The 20,767-nt window shown below is 46.6% G+C and overlaps 1 protein-coding gene across 7 annotated transcripts in view; it reads left to right on the top strand.

The window, feature by feature from the left end:
* FRMD4B (FERM domain containing 4B) overlaps window positions 1-18,697 on the top strand; it is a 91,731-nt gene extending 73,034 nt beyond the window's left edge. For all 7 annotated transcript variants that reach the window (XM_083869759.1, XM_083869758.1, XM_083869757.1 and 4 more), the window contains 12 exons: window positions 4,562-4,638; window positions 5,037-5,175; window positions 5,673-5,814; window positions 5,956-6,089; window positions 6,178-6,297; window positions 7,535-7,763; window positions 10,418-10,474; window positions 11,912-12,059; window positions 13,173-13,298; window positions 13,991-14,796; window positions 15,352-15,484; window positions 16,953-18,697. In XM_083869759.1, the coding sequence (XP_083725885.1) occupies window positions 4,562-4,638; window positions 5,037-5,175; window positions 5,673-5,814; window positions 5,956-6,089; window positions 6,178-6,297; window positions 7,535-7,763; window positions 10,418-10,474; window positions 11,912-12,059; window positions 13,173-13,298; window positions 13,991-14,796; window positions 15,352-15,484; window positions 16,953-17,073 (2,232 nt within the window). In that variant the 3' untranslated portion in view covers window positions 17,074-18,697. The remainder of the gene's footprint in view (window positions 1-4,561; window positions 4,639-5,036; window positions 5,176-5,672; window positions 5,815-5,955; window positions 6,090-6,177; window positions 6,298-7,534; window positions 7,764-10,417; window positions 10,475-11,911; window positions 12,060-13,172; window positions 13,299-13,990; window positions 14,797-15,351; window positions 15,485-16,952) is intronic.
* The last annotated feature ends 2,070 nt before the right edge of the window (window positions 18,698-20,767 follow it).

The raw sequence follows: 20,767 nt of genomic DNA, 5'->3' as shown, positions 1-20,767 counted from the left end.
TGGGAGCTGTCTGCCTCCTTCCCTCAGAAGTTGCTGCAGGTGGGGCAATTTGGCTCTCCTGCCATCTCCTCAGGTGCCTCCCTCCATGGGCAGGCACAGCAGGGAAACACAGGATTCCAGCTGAGGGCAGAATGCCAGACACAGCTGAGTGCAGCAGAGGGGCTGAAACACAGCCCTGCTCCCAGCACTGCTGCCAGGGTGGTAATTTCCCTCATCGGGTGGGGTGCATTCCTGTGGGCAGAAATCTTTTATGTTTCCTTGCTCTGAATTGCCAGATTTGTCTGCAGATTGCTGTTCCCAGCCAGTTCCTGAGGTGCTGGTTGCTGAACCTCCTTGCAGGCCCTGCACGTACCACGAGGTGCTTTGGAAGTGCTTCCCGAGGGAAAGGCTGCTGCAAGCACTGTGGCATGGCTTGCACTTCCATGCTGACCTTACTCCAAGACCCCTTGGGTGGAAAGCCAGAGATTTGGGTAATTTAGCTCTTGGTCAGCATCTGTCACTAACCTTGGGAAACATCCCAGGTGCAATTCTGGCACGTGGGCTGGTGCAGCAATGTGTGGCCACACAGCCCATGCACTCAGCTGCTCTCCACGTTTTCACCTCCTTGCAAAAAAATACTATAATTTATTTTTTTTTCAAAACAAAATCCCTGAGGCTCACAGCAGTATTGAGCCAGGAGCCCCTGAGTATCTCTCCTGCACGTCTCTTTGGGCAGGGTCTCTGCCAGCTCCTGCCTGCAATCCTGACTGGGCTGTTTTTCTGAGCCAGTTTGCTCTCGCTGTCAGGCCGGGACAAACTTGCATTTTATTCAAAACTGGATGCAAGATCAGCCAGGTTAAAAAACCAAACTGCTTCTTTTATGGTGCTTCAACATTTAGGCATGCCATGTCTCTTTGGGCTGCCTTAGACTGTTACTGTTCTTCTTATGAGGGAAAGAGGGCCATTCCTTTTGGTTCAGTGCTCTCTGGAATTGATTCCCACTAGAAATGGAGGGAAGGCTGAACTCGTGGGCTGGAAAAGCACAGCTGGGTGGTAGGAGCCTGGCTGGTGCACAGAGGTGCCTGGGTAATGAGGTGTGATCAGAGCTGCACCTCCACTTTTCTACAAAAAAATAATCAGAAAAACAACCTTGACCAGGCCAAGCTCTACTCAGAGTCAGACAGGCAGCCCCTGGGATGCTCAGTAGTTTTTCAGGAGCATTTAAGTGTCTTGACAACCTACATGGATGGGAAGGCTATTAAGAAAACATTAATTAGCTCAGGTGGACTTAATCATCTGGTTAAAGGGAACATACATTGCAAAACTTCCACAAAAACATTTTAATTATTCCTAATTGTTCTTCCAGCCCTCAAAAACCAGTTCCAGATTTACAGATTTTTTTTTTTTTGGCCACTCTTTTGTCTTTAAAAATGCATGTAGTTTAGGTAAGATTGGAATTAGGAATTATTTAGGAACATGTCTGTACAGGGTAGGGAGTATTTGAAGGGAGCAGGATATCTCTAGAGCGGTGACGGTTTCCTGAGTGTTGCCTTTTGACCACGAGGTAGAAAAATTTCAGTTAAACAAAGTTATTACTTTATTACTCTGTCCTTGTTTGTATTGGGTGCATTTTTTTCCCTCTTCATGGATCCAAGCGTGTTAGGCAGAAACTCGTAACACTTTCATTTGGGATTATTTTTATGTGCATCTGCATAAATATTATTAGCTCACAATTTATTCTGAAGATGTTCATTTAATCACCAGCCTTTTTTTTACAAGGATTGATTTAGGAGGGTTTGTCAGATGAGGTGATAGCTAAGGAGCTTGTATTGTTCTTATGTGAGATAGTTTGAGGACAGGGCACTTTTCAGTCCTTGAGAGCCAAGATGTGTCTTGGGTACAGAGTCAGGTCCCATCTCTGCTGCTGTGGAACAGCAGAGGAGAGACCTGGAGTTACCCCAGGCTTTGGGCAAGGAGGCAGAGATATCTTTGTAATGTACCCAGAATACTTGGGGCGCCCGTCAGCTCCTTTTGGGCTGGGATGGATCTCACAGGGTGGGGAGGAAATGGGGCAAAGCTCTACCCACATCCTGAGGCAATTCCGTGCAGGTTTTCTTAAAAACGCAAACTCTTTTTTTAATTTATTTATTTATTTTATTTATTTTATTTTATTTTTCCCCTTTCTCGGCACTGCAAATGATCCTGGTGTAGGATTTGCACAGACCCCTGTATCCCTCTTCCTGGGCAGGAGGCTGCTCCAGCTGCTGGGGCTGCTGCATTTTGTCGACCCTCCTCACCTTGGGACAGGTGCCCCCTTCTCCCACAGCCCTCAGGAACGTTGAGCGCGTCCGGAGGAGAAAAACCCAAAGGAAGTGATAAAGGGGCCGGGGAATCATCACCCGCCACGATCAGAGGCGGCAGAGAGGCAGTTTTTTTTCCAGAGGTCATATTTGAAGCACGCCCATGGTTTTTACGAGCGTGGGAGCGGGCGGCCGGGAACGCCGGGATGATGCTTCTGGTTGAACCTGTTGCCTCTGGGTGTGAGTCAAGGCTGGCGGGGCCAGGACAAGGCACCACGGGGGACCCCGGGCAGCCCCCACACCACTGCCCTGGCCCCCCACAGATGCTCAGAGTGCTGCAAGGGGTGCAGCTCCTCAGTGGAATCCTCCTGGTTCCCTCCGCCGTTGGGTTTTCCCTTTATCTGGGGAAAGGGGCGTGGGAGGCGTCGCAGGGGAGCGGGTGGGTGGTGATGTCAGGCGTGTGTCAGCAGTGGGAGGCGAAGCTGCCGAGGCAGAGCAGCACGACAGAAGGACAGAGGGACGGCAGGGCCGCCTGGGCTCTGCTCTGCCCATGCCAGCCCTGACACTGCCCGGGGGAGCCGGGATCAGGATCGGGATCAGGATCGGGATCGGAGCTGCAGCGAGGTGAGTGTGGGACACGGGGAAGCAGCTGGGGCTGTGCTGGGATCCCAGCCTGGATCTCTGCCGGAGCACCCATGGGCAACTATTGCTCAATGTCCTGACAGGCTGTGCTGGGGTTGTTTCCTTTCCTGTTTTTATAAATGGTTTTTATAGAAATTTATTTTCCAAGTTCAGTGCGGAGTTGTAAAGAGGCGTTTCTGGCAGCAGCGTGACTGGGCTGGAGAGCTCTGAGACAAACATAAACTTACTTAAGCAGCAGAGGGAAACTTCCACAGTCGTCTGGAAAATAATTTATTAATTCAAGTTAATTATATTTCCACTTGGCTTCACTTTTTCTACAGCAGGTTCTAATAGTCAGTTGTAGTCCTAGGAAAGTTTTAATTAAACAGAAGGAAAGGCTGCTGAAAGAGCCACTTTTTTCCCCTAAACACAGATGAGCTGGGTTATATTTCATTGTGTTATAAATGTTTCTGATGGCATCACAGCGTAATGTGTCATTTTTTACAAAACTTGAAGTGCTTCTGTAGTGGGAGGTAGGATGGCATGCCAGGTTTTGGCAGAGGCCAGCAGGAATGTGGGAATGTTGTGTGTCCTGGGGGGTTCTGGTGTGGTGGCTGCACCTTTGGAGGCTTTGGAAAAACTCCAGTGGGGAAAGGAGGGAGTTGCTGTGCTGGCCTGGGTGCCTCAGCTGGATCCTTGGTGTCAGAGGCTGATCTCTCACTGAACCCTGTCCCTACTGAATGGAAGCACCTCCAGTACTTTCATGTGGGCTGCAGCTCTGCAAAGCAGCTGATGTAAACTCCAGCGTGCTGCTGCTCCTGTGCAGCCCATCATGGTCAGGGGGACATCCCTGGGGACACCATGTGGGGTCCCCATGTGCACCCAGGCACCCTGGCATTGCTGGGGAAAGGGGCAGGAGGTGATGCTGCCAAAACCTGCAAGGCTGGGAAGATGCAGCCCCTGGTGCCTCATCCCCAGGGGGTGGCTGTAACTGCTGCAAAAGGAGAGCAAATTCATATGAAATTCTGATCCCACGGGTGCAGCTGCCAAGCCCTGACTGACTTTGATCTCTCCTCCCAGATGGCACTTTGGAGGAAATATGTGGGTTTCTAGCAGGAGGATGTGCTGGGGGTGGCTTCCTCCTGTAGCTGCTGTTGTTCTGTACATGGTGTACCTCTGCTCTAAAATGTCATGCTGGATGTCTCACACAGTGTCTTCACGAGAGAAAGGTCTTGGTTTTTCCGAGCTGCTGCCATTCCCTGGGGATGTTCTGACTCAGGGAAGTAGACCGTAGTTGTCTATACAATTACTTTGTAAAGAGATTTTTGCGTTTAATCAGAGAGAAAATGACTTTAGCTGCCCTGCCAAGATCTCTGGGAACTTCTAGCAGTGAAATTAAGTGTGCTGTTGATGGAGGCAGATGTTGTCACCAGCAAAATCCTCAATTTGCAACACATTGTCTGTAAGAGTGTGAAATTACTGAGGAGGAATCCTGTATTTATGTGCTTCTTTTAATTGAAGTTATGAATGTCGTTATTGCTCAGTCCATGCCATAGCTGAGGATGCACAGGAATTGTAATTTGCTGAAATTACATCACCTTGGGGTGAGAGGACTGGTGATTTAGTGACCATGTTCTGCTTGTCTCTCCCAATTCTCCTAGCTATTTCAATGGAAGCAGCTGGAAAATCTCTATTTCCGTGAGAAGAAATTTGCTGTGGAAGTACACGATCCTCGCAGGTGAGGCTGGAGGAAGTAGCTCTGTCATCAGGATTAATCTTTACCCAAAGTGGGAACTCATCATCATGTGTTAGTGGAAGGGGTGGGAGGTGCCTCAGAGGTAACACCTGAGTTTACTCTGGGCTTTGGGACTGATCCTGATCCAGCATTTGGCGAGGCAGACTGGGGCTGTCACAGCTCTGGGTATCCTCTCAGATTCCCTGTGTGTCCATTCAGGGAGTTCTTGGAGCAGGAGGAGAACTGTTTGTCATGGCCCAATGTGCAGCAGCACTGGGTGATGGGATGAAGGAAATCTTGAGTTTTTGCATCCCTAAAACAAAGGCTGAGCCTCACTTGATCAAGGGAGAAGCATTGTGAACTTTAAACCTTTAAAATTGCATTTCTTTTCACCTCCTCAGAATTTCAGTGTCGAGAAGAACCTTTGGTCAGAGCGGGCTTGTGGTCCAGACCTGGTATGCAAACACTTCTCTGATCAAGTCCATCTGGGTGATGGCAATCAGTCAGCACCAGTTCTACTTGGACAGGAAGCAAAGCAAAGTAAGTTATGAGGCATTTTACTGCAAGCATGGGTTTCAACACCTTTCCTGTATATCCTTCAGCCTATGTTTTTCCACGGATGAACTGCTCTCCAGAGAAAAACTACAAATTGTTCATGTCAGCTTTTTAAGCAGTCTATTAGTGGAAGTATTGTTATTTCATTCATTTTAGCCTGCCTGCAGTTAAGGCCTATGGAAGTGTAATCAGGAAGAGGGAATTCCCATGTCTGTCTAATCTGCCTTTCCTATTGTCTGCTTTCCTGTGTTTGTTTTGAGAGCTGCAGAGATTCTGAGCTGGGAGATGGTTCAGGTTTTGGGGGAGAGGGAGAAGGAATGCCAAACAGCCCTTGTATACCACAAGCACCTGTGTGATGCTGTTGCTTTAGCCCTTAATTTTGTGGGAGATGAGGTGTGAAATGTCATCTTCTGTGATGTGTTCTGAAGTTAATTAGAGGTAACTCAATGAGGCTGGATTTTTTTTTTTTTTAACTCCTTCAGGCAAAAATTCCATCAGCCAGAAGTTTGGATGATATTGCCATGGATCTGACGGAGATGGGAACACCAAAAGTATCAAAGCTGGTGACTTTGGAGGCCAAGAACCAGCTTATTATGGCCAGCAATGGCAGTTTGATCTCATCAGGTAACACTGCACGTAAATGTGACATAGTCAAGTATAATGGGGCTTGTGTTTGTTAAAAGGGAAATGAGACTACCAGACAATAAAAATTTTATGTAGAAAAATTCTACCTAGAAATTCTCTGATACAGAGTGTGTTTTCCAGGCTCTCAGGATTCAGAGGTCAGTGAAGAACAAAAGAAGGAGAAGATTATGGAACTAAAGAAGAAAGAGAAACTCCTTCAGGAAAAACTGCTTCAGAAGGTTGAGGAGCTGAAGAAGATCTGCCTGCGAGAAGCGGTGAGAGCTGCACCTCACACTGGGGTCGGGCAGGTGGGGACCCCTTTTCTCCCCCTGGGCCTTACCTGGAGCCCTCTCTGTTCCCCAGGAGCTGACAGGCAAGATGCCCAAGGAGTATCCTCTGGGTGCTGGAGAGGAGCCTCCCCAGGTGAGAAGGCGTGTTGGCACGGCGTTCAAGCTGGATGACAACCTGCTCCCCAGTGAGGAGGTGAGCCTGGCAGATTGTTGGCACAGCAGGGCTGGGGTGGCCACACCAGTGGCCAAAGGCACTTAGAGATAATCCAGCTCTCCCCTGGGTGTTTTAAGAGGAGTTGCTTGTGTGGAGTAGGAAATTTCCATAGGTTCTGCCCTTCCTTCGGCCACTCTTTGAACAGGCCAGGAAATTGGCTGTTTCTAAAGGCCTTAAGTTCACCTGGCCTGAACCCCTGATTTGCATGAATTTTAATGGATATTTTGCTGCTAATTAGAGAAGATCAGGTGCATAATGCTGCATTTGGCCAGCCCATGACTCTGAGCTTTTCTGGAGCATTGACTTGCATCACACTGGGATGGTGTTTGAACCCAGAACGTGGCAGGGGTGTGCACTGTCCCCCTTGCAAAATCAGCTGCCTGTGAGCATAGTTGTGTGACAGGTGACAGGAGGAGGAGTTTTAAGTGGCTTAATGGAGGTTCCACCTGAGTAAAACCTCCCTGTGTTGCTCAAGAAACTAAAATGAACTTTGCTGGCAGAGACTGACTTGAGAGATGCCGTAATTCAGATGTTTGCAGTTTCTGGACACACTCCATTCCCCCTCATTCTTTGTGAGATTTGTTAACAAGCTGTATCATCCAAGTAAGTAGGTGTTGGGCACTTGGCATCTGTCTTTCACCAGAAACTCACTGCCCTGCCTCACAGGACTGGTGTGCTCCTTGTCTGCAGCAAAGTGATTTTGTGGACTGCTTAAATGCTATTAAACCAAAATCCTGCTGACCAGATTTAATAACGTGTTGCTGAGCACTTCTGCATTGCCTTTCATCTGAGCTTCTCAAAGTAGTTTACAAACAATTAATTAAAGCCTGAAACTCCCTCTTATGTAGGTATGGTGATACCAATTTCCATTTTTATTTCTCTGAAGTAGAGAGAGATTTTTGAAGAGAGGTTTTCAGGGTTGGACTCACAGCAGGAGGTTTAGCAGCCTAAACCTGAATTTAAGAGCCTGTGTTATGTCACCTGGGCTTCAGAACTTTGGACCTTGCCTAAGACATCTCAAAATTGTATCCTAGCCAGAAATAAGATCTAAAACTTTAATATGCTGGGATTGTCTTTTGTATGAACTTTGATATTTCTGTGTTTTGTGCTCAAGATTTCACTTCATCACCACAAAAATAGTTCTTATTCTTAATTACTTTCATTTGATAATTTCTCTCTGGAGTACAAACAAATAATTTATCTCACACATTTTCAGGATCCTACTTTGCAGGACTTGGAGAGCAATTTTATCATACACCAAAAGCTGGTGGAAGCTGCAAAGAAACTTGCCAGTGAGCCAGACCTCTGCAAAAACGTGAAGAAGAAAAGAAAGCAAGAGTATGCCGATGCTGTAAAAAAGCTGCAAGAGATAGAAAACTCCATAAATGAATACAGAATCAAGTGTGGCAAAAAACCAACCCAGAAATCAACTCTGGCTCTACCAGGTGAGAGAATTCCCCACATTCTGATGCAAACAGGAGGGAAAAGGAGCAATTTGGCTTACTTAGAAATTTGGTTTACATCTTCTTTATACAGTTTTTATCTTCTCCAAGACAGTTAAATAAGAAAAAAAAAGATGAAACTGCTGCATCTGATACAGTCAGTGCACTGCTGTAGGCTGGGGGCAGAGAAGGCTGCAGCTTTAGGAGCAAGCACAGGCATGTTCCAGCACCAGATATGGGCTGAAGGTGCTGTGCACAAAAAGGCTGGCAGCAACACCTTGGATGAAGCTTTTCTGATGCCTGAATTCCTGGTGTGTTGAATTCAGTTGTACATCTGAGATGCCACATGCAGCATCTCTCCCCTGTCCCTCCCGTGGTGCTTCAGTTCTGGCAGAAATATACCAGGCAGGTTTTCCTGCAGGATCCAGGAAATAAGGATGAAAGACATTGCTTCCTGAGTCAAAATTCCTGATTTCCAGGAAGTTGCAAGTGAAGTCAGGAGTTTATGGATGCAATAGTAGCAAACAGATTTCTGACTGAATCCGTTTGCACTGATGAGCAGAGTAAAAGCAGATACTCTTGGCCCCTCTGTTCTGAGAGTGTGATTCTCCTGAGGGAAGTGAGATTCTTGCTGCTCCATGAGATAATGTGTTAATAATACCTGTTGGTATCCAAGCCAACTGCAGGAGCTTTGGTTCCTTACCCCTGACACACCACTGGGCTATCCATCATCACAAAGTGATTATTCTGAAAGGCTGATGATCAGTATTTAATGTGGCCCAGCTTGTTCCTGATTGACAGAAGGGAGGGAAACATCTGTTTTTCCAGTCTCTTGCTCAGCAGTCTGAATACTGATTGTGGAAGGTCCTGTCTTACCTGGGGCACCTGGTGTGTGGTAATGGCCAGGAAGGCTGGTGAGCAGAGATCCATCCATCCATCCATCCATCCATCCATCCATGGGTGCTGTTGTTTGTTGCTGGCAGTTTTTTGCCCTGTTGTCCAAGCCAGCCATAAGCTGCTGCATTTCCTTCCAGTCCCAGGCTCTCACCCTGCAGTGTGTATTTGTTTACCTGAAGCAGAGCTGTCACCAGTTTCAGTAATTGATTTTATGTGTGACCTTGTCACCGGTGGTGCTCTCGAGCTCCAGGTCTGGGTTTCAGGAGGCCAAGCAGTGATGAGTCACTTGTGTCTGTGAATTCAGGGAATGACTTGCTGGAAGTAACATGTTAAATAGCCCCATTGATTTATTGAATCAAACCATAGCTATTTCCATCCCAGCCCCAGGGGGTAGGAGGTGAAGGACATACTGGACTGCTTTCCATGTTCTACTTTCTCTTTCCTCCCTCTCTAGCCCAGAGTTTCTTCCTCCTTTGCAGGGATTTGCACAGACCCGGAATTTAAATTCAGATATGTCACCATTTCTGAATATGTCAGCATTGCACACCCCCCTGACTCCAGCACTGTAGCTTTAGGCTGGCTTTTTTCTTTTCCTCAGCAGGCTTTGTTCCTCCCCGCACTGGGCCCAGTTCCATGTTTTACCACCCTGTGGTCAAATCCACATGAATCAGCTCCCCTGGAGCTTTTTCCCAGTGTCAGGTTGCAAGCAGAGTTGCAGCCCATTCTCCGTGGTCTGACAGGTCCCCCTAGGGCAGGGGCCAAGTCCTGATTTTTGCTGTTCCTGAACAGCTGCTGTGTTTAGTACATTCCTGTAACCAGACCTTCCCTGGCAGCAAATTGTGACAGCAGGAGCAGCGTGTGTTGCACGTGCTCGTGGTGGCTGAGGGCACAAGCAGGTGTCATGCACAAAGTGGCTGCCACTGTTGTTTTTTATTAACTTCCTTTCTCTCATGCTTGAAGATTCATGGAGATTTTTTTACCCCACCACTGCCATATCTTGCCAGAGACAGCCTAGGTATTGAGCTGTCTGTGGGTTAGTTATCTCTAGTTCAGTCTCATTTTTCTGCTGCTCCAAACCTGGGTGAGGACAGGCTGTTTCTCAGTGTGTAGCATCAAGGTGAGACAGGTACAGTGAAGTGCTGTGAATAAATAACAAAATGTAGAAGAAACAAACAAAAAAAAAAAATCGTATGTAACAGTTCCTGTTTTCTGTGTTGTTGGAATTTGCAACACCTTGATGGAAATCAGTGGAATTATTCTGCATTGATCTTAATTTAATTGAAACAGGATCTGTATGCTGATGAAACATTCAGAAGTGAATGCCAAATTTTAAAAGGCTTTTTTTGTACCTACCTGGTGGAGTTTCAGGTGTACCTAGAGGAGATGAGCTGCTAACAGCCAAGATCTACATGTCTGTGTAGGCTCCTGACTCCTACTGAAGCACCAAAACACCTTGTGAGATCTGTTGGAAGTGGGGTGGAAAACACCTTTGTAAATCTTGGCCTGATTCCCGCTGCAGATTAAAAAAAATAAATTAAAAAATCTCCTTTGATAATTACCTGGGTCGCTTGCTGAACTGCAGTGAACACACAGAGTGATGATGTACCAGGAGTGTCTTCAGGCTGTGGGGGCTAAAGAATATGGATTGCAGAGTTAACAAGTATCAGCTGGCTCTGAAACTCTAGAAAATAAACTATATTAAGATATTTGTAAGTTGATGTTGGCTCTTTTATGCTTAAGGTGTTTGTTTTTATTCACAGATGATATAATTCCATCTGAGAGCAGCTCCCTGTCAGACACAACCACCTATGATGATGGTATGATGCTCATCCTTTTTTTTTCCCCAAGAACTTTGTCCATTCAGAGATATTTCTTTGACTTAATGTCCTTTTAGCATTTCCCATCCCTGGAAGTGCTCAAGCCCAGGCTGGACATGGCTTTGAGCAAAACCTTTTAGAGGAAGAGGGAGTTGGAATGAGATGAGCTTTAAGTCCCTTCCAGTACAAGTCATTATATAATTCTGTAATTTTGGTGGTTTTTGATGACAAATTACTTTATAGCAGAGGAAGAAATACTACTCAGGAATGTCTTTCCTCTTAATGGGTTAGTTATTGAAAGTTTCTGCTCTGTGAGCTGAGCTGAGTCAGCTTTGGAGAAGGCAGTTGGTTTTAACATGACCAACCTGCAAGCTGAGGACACTGTGGGTGTCAAATACGTTGTCCCTAGGGCCTGGCTTAGAACTGAAGGACTTACAAATTGGGAGAATTGGCCCAGCCCTTCTGTGCTCACAGCCACCATAAAACTCAGAGAAAGGTGGAATAGTCACAGATATTAATGCTCTGTTTACGTTTATCTGTTCCCTGGTGAGCTTGCATCTTGCATGGGGTGGTGTTTGCTCAGCTTACTCATTTCACACACACACCCACAGACACACTCACACCCTGTTCCACAAGGTGGAAAGGACTTGGCCTGCCTCTCCCTTAAACTGGATAATCGTCATTTGGGGACAAACATCTGAATTATTACTCACTTTTCAGTTCAGGCCTGATTCTGATCTCACTTTGTCCCAGTTTTAGACTTGTAGAAACCAGGTGGTGTTATAAAATGGATTTACACCTGATTGCTGCTTGTACAAGTAGAACTAGAGCCAGGCTTGTGAACATGTTCTCTGTGATGCTCATCCTGCATTTATATGTATTAGTTGGAGTTTCCTGTTGGCTCTGTCAGGACCTGGTTGTGCCCTAAGCAAAGTGAGAACAAGGATCAAACCAGCATCTTCCCAATTGCCTTCAGCCAAATGTGTCTGTCAGTTGTCTTTGCTCATTCAGTCGCTTTTGAAGTCAGTCCCTTTTAGGTTGTATTTCAAAATTAATTCTTAAAATGTCATTTTCAAGAACTGGAAGCTGAGGGAGAGGAACTGGCCTTTGCAGAGGCTGAGCTTGTCTGCTTGGCTCTGGAGAGGATTGCTCTGCAAACAGATGTTTTCCCAGGAAGTTCCATTCTGTGATCTGGCAGCCCCAGGCTGGGTGTCATTTCCATAAGAGTCTGTGTTGCAGGGATCTGGAGGAGCTTCCACAATGTCCTCCTGTCTGTGTGGAGTGAGCTCAGTGCAGGCAGGAAATCTTGTCTCGCTCCACAGCTCCTGTCATTGTCCCTGTACTGTAAAGTGCTTCTCCTTAGGGGCCACAGGTTTGCACACAGGGCAAAAATATCACAGATTTTGCTCTAACAGAATGCATATTCCTTTCTGACAGTCAGTGAATCACTTCCTGCGGCAGCACAGAGACCCAGCTCTGCACAGCTTTCTCCAAGACTCCCTCCACCCAAGTCCCTTGGAGTGGAGAGAATTCATCTCAGGAAGTCATCCATAAATGAGCAGCTCTTGGAAAGCAGACACTCCAGGTAGGCACATCTCATTGCTGCTGCCATGAGCTCCATCCTGCCCTGCTGAGCATTCCAGCAGAGCCCACTGCCTCCGTGCTCTTCTGGGCTTACAGGGCTTGGTGATGGGAGCTGAATTTCCTGGTTGGAACAAAAGTGGGTATAAGTAGTTGGCACAGTATCTTGTACCAAAGATGAGTGTAGTTTTTGTGAAGAGGTTTGAGATGGGTGAGAAATTTAATAGCAAGGGCTGTATTTAAGGAGTTGTTCGTGCCTACCACTGCTGTCATTCTTTGTGTCAGTTTCTGGGTTTTTTCAGTGTTAATTTAACAACTTGTCATTTTCCTGATGACTGTGCTTAGTGGATTCAGGCAGCACCAAACCCTAACCATCCCTCCTGATTGTATCAGTATTTCAGCAGGTGCATGGTCAAAGCAGGCATAATTCATGTAAGGCCTGATTGAGAATTCTCTGTTTACAAGTAGAGCTCCTGGGATTCAGCCAGCTTCTCTCATTAGTGGCAGCTGTGTGTATCTATAGGATTTGGGCACTTTCAGAGCTAGACCAGCTCCATGGAGCACATCAATAACAGCAGGTTTGCAGGTGATCACATTATGTGTGATCATGTCAGATCTGGTGCTGGCAGCTGTTCCCAGTGTAGGGATTCCTTCCCACTGATCCTGAGGTTTCTTGGACTGCCTTATGTGAGCATGGTGTTAAAGACACACTTAAGAACATTTTAGAGTTTTGGACAATGCCATATCTTTGCTTTTTTCTCATCTGTCCCTCAAGATAAGCGAAACACTCCTTCATGTCAAATTCAGAAGTCAAATTGTAGCCATATGTACTCATTTCATTTGAAAACCTAATTTGTGTGCTTCTCTGTTACCTGCTCTGTATCTCCTCGATGGTTCTGTCCTTTGGCAGCAGCTGAGCATCCAATGAAGACCTCCCTTGAACCACAGGAAAGGGCCGAATTCTTCTTCCCATTTAACAACTATTGTTTTTTAACACATCATCGTTACACATGCTCCACTCTTCCATTTGTTTCTCCAACACTTGGGGTGCCCGTACTGTGTGTGTGCTGTGCCTTGTGTGATGTTTAACTCATGGGGCTCGTCTCCTTTGCTGCAGGGACGTGCTCTCCACGCACAGCAGCCCTTTCCGGACGCTGGAGCGGCCGGCGCAGCCCCGCGGCGGGAGGAGCATGCCCACCACCCCCGTGCTCACACGGAACGCCTACAGCAGCAGCCACCTGCAGTAAGCAACCTCTGCTTTACAGCTGGGGAGGCACGAGAATAAAGGGAAATGGTGTTGAGAGAGGGCAAAGGGTGGTTTGGTGTGTGGTTTTCCCGCAGCGGGGCAACAGGCTCTCAAAATGTTGGTTAGAGTCATTGTTGTGGGAAGCCAAGCTGTAATATGAGCTCTGGTGTATTGTTAGGCAGCTGACAAGCTGTGCTGGGGAAGGAGAGATGCAGAAGAAGAATCTTACAATGAAGAAGAATCTTAAAATGTTATCAAGAGCTGAAGGTTTATTTGGTTGGGGTAGTGCAGCCCTGGAGAGACAGATCCAAAGGAAACCCATCTTTCCATGTTCTGCTCCAAGCTTATTATTTGTGTAAGCTTTACCTTTCTAAAAGCTGAGGGAGCCCTCCCATAAATCATTACCAAATGTGCGTTTGTGACCTTAGCTCTGTGTGTCCCTGTCACAGATTAACCTTGCTCACTCTGACAGATTGTTATATGGGAGATCCCCTGCTGTTGCAGCCAATACAGAGTTCAGCCAAACGGAGTTCTGTGCATTGCAAATACTCTGTATGGAAAGATAAGGCAGGGGTTGTGTTGTGCTTGGTCTGGGGAGGCAGCTGACCTGTCCATGTGTGCTCTCCCCAGCTCTGTGTGTATGTTTGTGTGAGACTGCCTTTAACCAGCCAACATCTGTGTTGCTCCAGGCCAGATGTTTCCCCACACCACTGCCGGCAGCGCAGCGGAAGTCTGGAATCCCAGACCCACCTGCTGTCCGAGGCCCCTGCTGAAAAGACAACCTTCTCCCTCTCCAAATCCCAGCGGAGCAGCAGCACAGAGATCCTGGACGACGGATCATCCTACACCAGCCAGTCAAGCACGGAGTATTACTGCGTGACACCCTCTCCCAATCCTTACTACACCACTCAGACACTTGACAACAGGACCAGGGGCCGCAGGCGGTCGAAGAAACACAACATCTCTGCCACCAGTTCGGGCAGCATGCCAAACCTGGCCCACAAGGACGCCCGCAGCGGCATCTTCCACAAAAACCAGGAGCAGCCTTCCTCTAACTACTATATTTCTGGATACTCCCCCTACACTGAACCTGATGTTTACTACAACGGAGGATACGTTTATGAGAGTGACACGGAGGGGCAGTACAGTGTCAACCCCTCCTACCGCTCCTCGGCGCATTACGGGTACGAGCGGTACCGGGAATTCCGCTCCTACCACGAGGACGAGGTGGACAGAGTCCCACACAACCCCTACGCCACCCTGAGGCTCCCCAGGAAGCAGGTGGCTAAAACGGAGCACATAACCAAAAACATCCACAAGGCCTTAGTAGCGGAGCATCTCCGTGGCTGGTACCAGCGCGCCTCCAGCCAGAAGGAGCAGGGTCACAGCCTGCCGGCGGGCTTTGAGCCTGACAGAGGATCTCAGAGGAGTTTGGGCTTTGCTGGGCTGCAGACGCCGTGCTCGCCCAGCAGTCGGGTGTCATCTTTCTCTTCGGGTAATGTCTGATTTTTATCTGTGCTCAGAGTTTTTGTGAGTCCTTGCTGTGCTCTGTGCTGTCAGTCCTGCCCCCTGTCGCTGCCTGGAAGGTGGATGAGGAACCAAGTAGGGTCTTGTTCTGCTCTTGGAAGGAAAGTCTTGCTTGTTGTCTTCTCCTAAGGGTAGAAGGGTAAAAAATCTCCTTTTCCTCTTTGTGTAAGCACAGTAACCCAGAGAAGGATAACAAGCATTTGAATTTCAGACAGGTGTATTTAGCGACTAGAAGCAGTTGTACAAAGCTTCATGCCATGTAAATGCAGTGGCTGTGATGGGTTCCAAAATACATTCCAGTGAGCATCACTGAATGTGTCAAAAAGCACTTTAAAAGCTCCAGAATACAACCTGTGCAGCGCTCGCCTCCCTACAGGGCTTGTAAATCGTATTTTGTGTTTGCATTGTCTGCCTGTGTCCTGCAAAACCCCATGGAGGTCGCTGATGAGAATTGCCTTGTTTGCCTCAGCTGGTTTAGCTGAAGAAAGGTCTAATTTGTTGTAATCCTTTTTTAAATTTCCAGCATCTTCCACAAACACTGCTGGGAACTGGAGAAACCCCCTGGCACTGGGACTTTCAGACTACGATACGTTGTCTCATTCCTCCTACGCCAGCTGTTACGGGAATGTTTATGGCAACCTTCCTTTGCAGAGCAGGTGAGTAGAACATATGAAAATTTTCTGCCATTCCTCCTGCATGTCACAGGCTCTTAAAAAATTTCTGAGCAAATCAGCTAGATTTCAAACTACAAAATTGAAGGTATGAGAGCAGGTTTTCTATGTGGAGCTGTACCACCACTGACACTGAAGGAAGGGGGGAGCAGTTGTAGTGAAGGATGAACTCCTTGGTTACACAACTTTTTCCTATGGCTGGTGCTGGACAGTCAAACCTCCTGCACTCCCTGGTGGCTGTGATGCTCTGGGCAGTGTTGCAGGCAGAGCTCACAGTGAGCCCAGTTCCTCTTGTGTGGGGGTCACTCCTGAACCCCATCAGCAGTTTCATAGGACACAGTCCTGTTGGGTTTCTGAAACGGTCGTGCTTGTGCTGATAAACTTTTGGAAAAACAAGGAGAGGAAACATCTTCAGCCTCGTGTCTCACATGGTCCCACCTCTGCCAGGTGCATCTCCCTTGGCAGAGCTGAACCTGGGAGCCATGGGGGATGTGCTGCTGTTTGCAGACACCCCCTGCTTGTGGGGGCTCTCCCAAGGGCTGCAGAGAGCCCAAGGTCTGCTTGGTCCTTGCAGGAAATCCTGAAGCTCTTGCTGCTTCTGCATGGCATTTTTGATGTGTCCCCCCCACTGTAGAATGCTTGGCTGTGAGGACCGGAAGCTCCTGCCCTGGGGGATGACTCTGCCCCCACAAATGCCATCACATTTAAATACACTTATGCTCAGTGTAGTAAGTACCCCATGTGTGTGCCTCCTGCTTTGTGGGTTGCAGTTTGTGCTTGCTGCCAGACCGACTTGTGTGAAAATACTGAATTTTTAATTTTGTTTGTTTTAAAATAAATGAAAGTGTAAGGGAATACATAAAAGCTGCTGCTAGATTCTTTTTTTTTTTTAAGCTAAGTGCTATGGGCTGTTTTACTGAAGTGATTTAAAATATCTATGGCAACAGTGTTTAAAAATACTGTTTCTACTAATTTTTTTAATTTCTTGTAATTGAGCTTTGAAAATTCTGTTTGTATTAGCAGCTTTATCTAAATGAGCTTCATTAGCTATTAATTTCCCATATTCTGAATCACTTGTCTGATTGTTCATCTGCTTTATTTTCTACTTTAATGTGATCATGGCAAACAAGCAATCAATACACCCAGCACTTCTGACAGAGCTCAAGGCCAGGTTGGGTGAGGCTTGGAGGTGTAATGGAAAGTGTCCCTGCCCAGGGTGGGGATGTTGGAACAAAATGAGCTTTCAGGTCCCACCAAGCCAAACCAGTCTGTGATACTCTGACAGTTTTGAGCAGCTGAGATTGCTCTTGCACACACTTTTACTGATTACAGCACAAAAACCAGGTTTGTCTTTGGAGGTAAAATCAAAATAACCAGCATAACTTAGAGTTGCATGAATTTAGGAGCCTGGGGAAGCTCCTCAGCTGACCCTGGTGCCATGTGTGTGTTGCAGGACATACGCAGAGCCCAGCCAGTTGGGCGGTGACGAGGAGGATGGCTTGGAGGAAGAGCTGCCCAGCAGTGAGCAGAGGCTGTACTGGCACGAGGACTCCAAGCCTGGGACACTGGTGTAGCCCCCCGTGCAGCCCCTCATTCCTACCCCTGCGTGCCTTGCACAAAACGCCGCGGCTCCGAGGAGGACCTCGGGTGGAACTTGCAAAAGGAACAAAAAAGAGGAAGAAGCAGGCTTGTTTTTTGCTGGGAAAAGTGGAATTCAGCATTAAGAGGGACTGCAGCAAACTGACAGAGTCTTACCACGAATGGCGTTTCTTTGTGAATCCCTACAGCCCACGGGAGCCAGGGCAAGCCACAGTTCATCTATGACCGGATGCAGCACTTGGTTTGAAGTATTTATATTTAGCAAGCACTTTTTGGGAAGGTTGGAAGGTGTTGAAGGCAAACCTCAGAGAAAACAAAAAAAATGTGAGAAGGAGACTCTTATGGAAAAACCAGGAATTCTAGGAGCACAAGTCTGATGTCTGAAAGAAGAGGAAAAAATGAAAATTTATTCTGCCATGGCTTATGAGGACCTGGAAGAGGTTTCATAGGCTTATGAAGGATAGATACTGTGTGTGTGAGTGAGGCAAAGGGTGACTGAATCAGTATTGGAACATTACTTGAAGGAAGGCTGGAAATTTTTTTTATTATGGAGGTTTGAATGAGTCTGTCCAGTTTTTGAGGTGTTGTTAAGAGTGTTTGTTAGCACCACAAGCAAGTTCTGGAAAGAAAAAAATTTGCTGACACATACGTCGTGTAAAAACTACAGTTAGTCGTGGATTTGGAAACAGAAGCAGTAAACTTTGAGATCTTTTTTCCCATGATAAAACATAATTAATAACGGCCCATTTAATGACTTTTCCATGGTACAACTTCACTGTGTGCAGGAGTAGGCAAATTTTCCCTGTGGCTGCACAGTGACCCCCTGTTAATTGGGTGACAGTGACACGTTGCTGTGCCACAGTGGGTTGAGGATCCACAGTGGGGAGCCCCAGGGAACAATTTGGTAGCAATGGCCAGTATTTTAAGGTGGATGCAAACACAAAAACAGCCAAGTGGGTGCCTTAAAATGAGGGGCATTAGGACTGTACTGCGAGTCACCTGAACTGCCAGGTGCGTGGCAGAGTCACTGAGTGACAGAACAGCGTTTTCACAGAACCATTTGTGTAGGGATAAAACCATCCAACTGCAGTCTTGATTGAAGAGGGATAAACCTACCTCAGGTCATCCATCTGTAGGAACAAATTGGCACAGGGTTATCCTGCCTGATTCCTGATGACTCGTCTGCATACGGTAAAATCTCTCTCGTTTCTCAGCCGTACCGTGCTTCAGGATTCCAGAAATGGTGCTCTTTTGTTCTTTTATACAAAAAGATTAGTTACTCCTTGTTCATATTGTGAATAGAAAGGTTTCTGATAAACTTTTTTGACGTTTTTTACCAGTATTCCAGAGCATGTAATATATACAGAAGGACACACTTGTTAAGCTGGTACTTAGTTGTTTGTATTATTAGAGTCGCGATTTGGAATTAAACGAACAAAAAACCACAAAATAAATAACTTATTTCCTTGGTTTTGCATATTTGTATAGCCTTCTAGAAATGCGAAAGCTCTTTTTTGCTTATTCTTTTACTACTTCTGAATTTTTTAGACCTATTATTTTGTATAGGTCAATAAACTAAAAAGTGTGCTACCAAAACCACTTCAGCATTCCTCCTGTTTCTCCTTGAGTGCTTGGGAAAGTGCAGTGTTTGTTATTCCAGGGTTTTGAAGTAAATCACTGTGGTCTGATTTCTTTTGGTCTGTGGTGTTGGGTGGAGTGCAGAGGGTCAGTGGCCTCCTCTGAAGGAAGATTGGCCCTAGGCAGGTCAGAGATCTCAAAATATCAGAATATCAGGTCAGAATTTCTGCTTCTCCATCAGCTGTACTGAGGGAGCCAAGCTGTACTCAGTCTGCATCCCTCCAGTGATATGGACAGAGATGTCCTTGTATTGTTGAAAATGTTTCTTGCTCATCTGTCCTTGCACCTAGGAATTGCCACAGCCTTTCCCATTTGGAATGTGGCTTTTGGGGTTTGCGTTGTTCATGTGCTGGGTCCTCTTTGGAGTTTGTACCCCCCGAGAGACCCACCTATCTGGAAGAGTGACCTGGGTTTCAGATGCACAACTGCTTCTCCACCCTGGTTACCCAGTTTATTCAGTCTTGCTTTCTTCAGAGTTATTTATCATTCCCTACTTTTTGTACTGTCCATAAACTTCACAACCGCCACTGAATTTTATCCTTATTTCCAGGTTGCTGGTGAAAATAAGTGTTAAAAAGCCCCTGAAGGTGTGCCCATTAAAATTACCCCCCATGACACTGTACTTTTTAATTTCTCCAAGCAGCATTTGGGGTTTGTCTGCTGGCAAGTTCTTCCTACATCAACTGCTCCCTGCTGCTACAAACCACCAGTGCTTTGAGCAGGAAGCTGAGTGGTCCCAAGTCCAGTTCCTTACCCACAGCTCATGGAATCAACATTCTCAAAGCTTTTCCTACAGAAAGGAAATGAGTTGTGTAACAAGGCCTGTACTCCCTTTAAAGCTTTGTTTTCATTCCTTTATTTTAATGCTGCAGCCACGGAGTTTTGTATTGGCTTTTCCATCAGTGTTCAGGATTTAGCTCAGCCCAACACATCCGTGTTGGCACAATGCTGGTGCTCAGCCTGGCCTCCCAGCCTGCTGGGACAGAACCAGAGTGATGTTGGATGAAGTTGAAGATGGGAATTTGAAGTGGGTTTGGGTTGAGGATGGTCTGCTGTATTTGGGGGTATTGTGTATAAATCCTGTAGGGCCAGAGTTCGGAGCCTGGTTGTGGTTTTCAGTTAGCCAGAGCTGAGCAGAGAAACTGGGAATTGAAGTGGAGTGGTGGAGCTGTAGCTCTTGAGCCCCTCTTGTCATTCTTCACATGCCTGGCTCTGCAAGGGTTTTGTTTAGAAACTTTGATGAAGGGTGGAAGTACAGTGAAGAAGGAGGCCCAGAAGAAGAGAATAAGAATATCCAACTTTTCTTTTTTCAGATGTTGTTTACGGTCAGTCTTACGTGGCACAGGGAGGGAAAGGGAGACCATGACATCCCTGTGGCATCTCCTGGCTATCAAATGAGCTGCTGCTGCACCCAGTTGTTGCCAATTGTTCCCCAGGACCTTTAACTTTCCCTTTGCAAATTTCCAGTTTGCTTTGTTGTGTTTCTGGAGATGCATATATACAACTGTTCAGAGACCAGTCTGTATAATGCAGCTGAGGAGGTAATAAAGACATAGTTGTAATCATTATCTTATTTGTTCACAGCTGAAATACAAATTGCCTGTGCTTTGTTTGAATTCCTATCTCATCTGTGTTGCTGTTTAACCACAGCCTGCCTCACCAAGATAACTGAGGACATCTAGTGCCTGATAGCAGAGTTGAAGAGAGGAGCCTTCCTGCTTCTTGTGCTCCTCTGAAATCCTTCCTGACCCTTCCAGTATGAAGAAATATCTAGAAATTCTTACTTGGTAATATCAGAACAAAGCCAAGAGGTGAACAAGGTGAAACACCAGACCCACAGGGTTTGATTTTACAAACATCTCTCTTTTCAGAAGGTAGATGTTGATGGGAGTGTGGAGGAGAAATAAAACCCCGCTTAAATCTGTGTCTAGTGGAGTGTTTCTGAGTGCTTTTAATTAAAAAGAAGACCCTGACCTTGCCAGGAATCCTTAAAAAGGAATTTGGGCACTGAGCTAAAATAAGCCATGCCTG

Source organism: Zosterops lateralis, assembly GCF_965231275.1.
Source record: "Zosterops lateralis genome assembly, chromosome: 11".
Classification (NCBI taxonomy): domain Eukaryota; kingdom Metazoa; phylum Chordata; class Aves; order Passeriformes; family Zosteropidae; genus Zosterops; species Zosterops lateralis.
The sequence above is the reverse complement of the archived record's forward strand: the minus strand, read 5'-3'. Positions and strand labels throughout refer to the sequence as shown.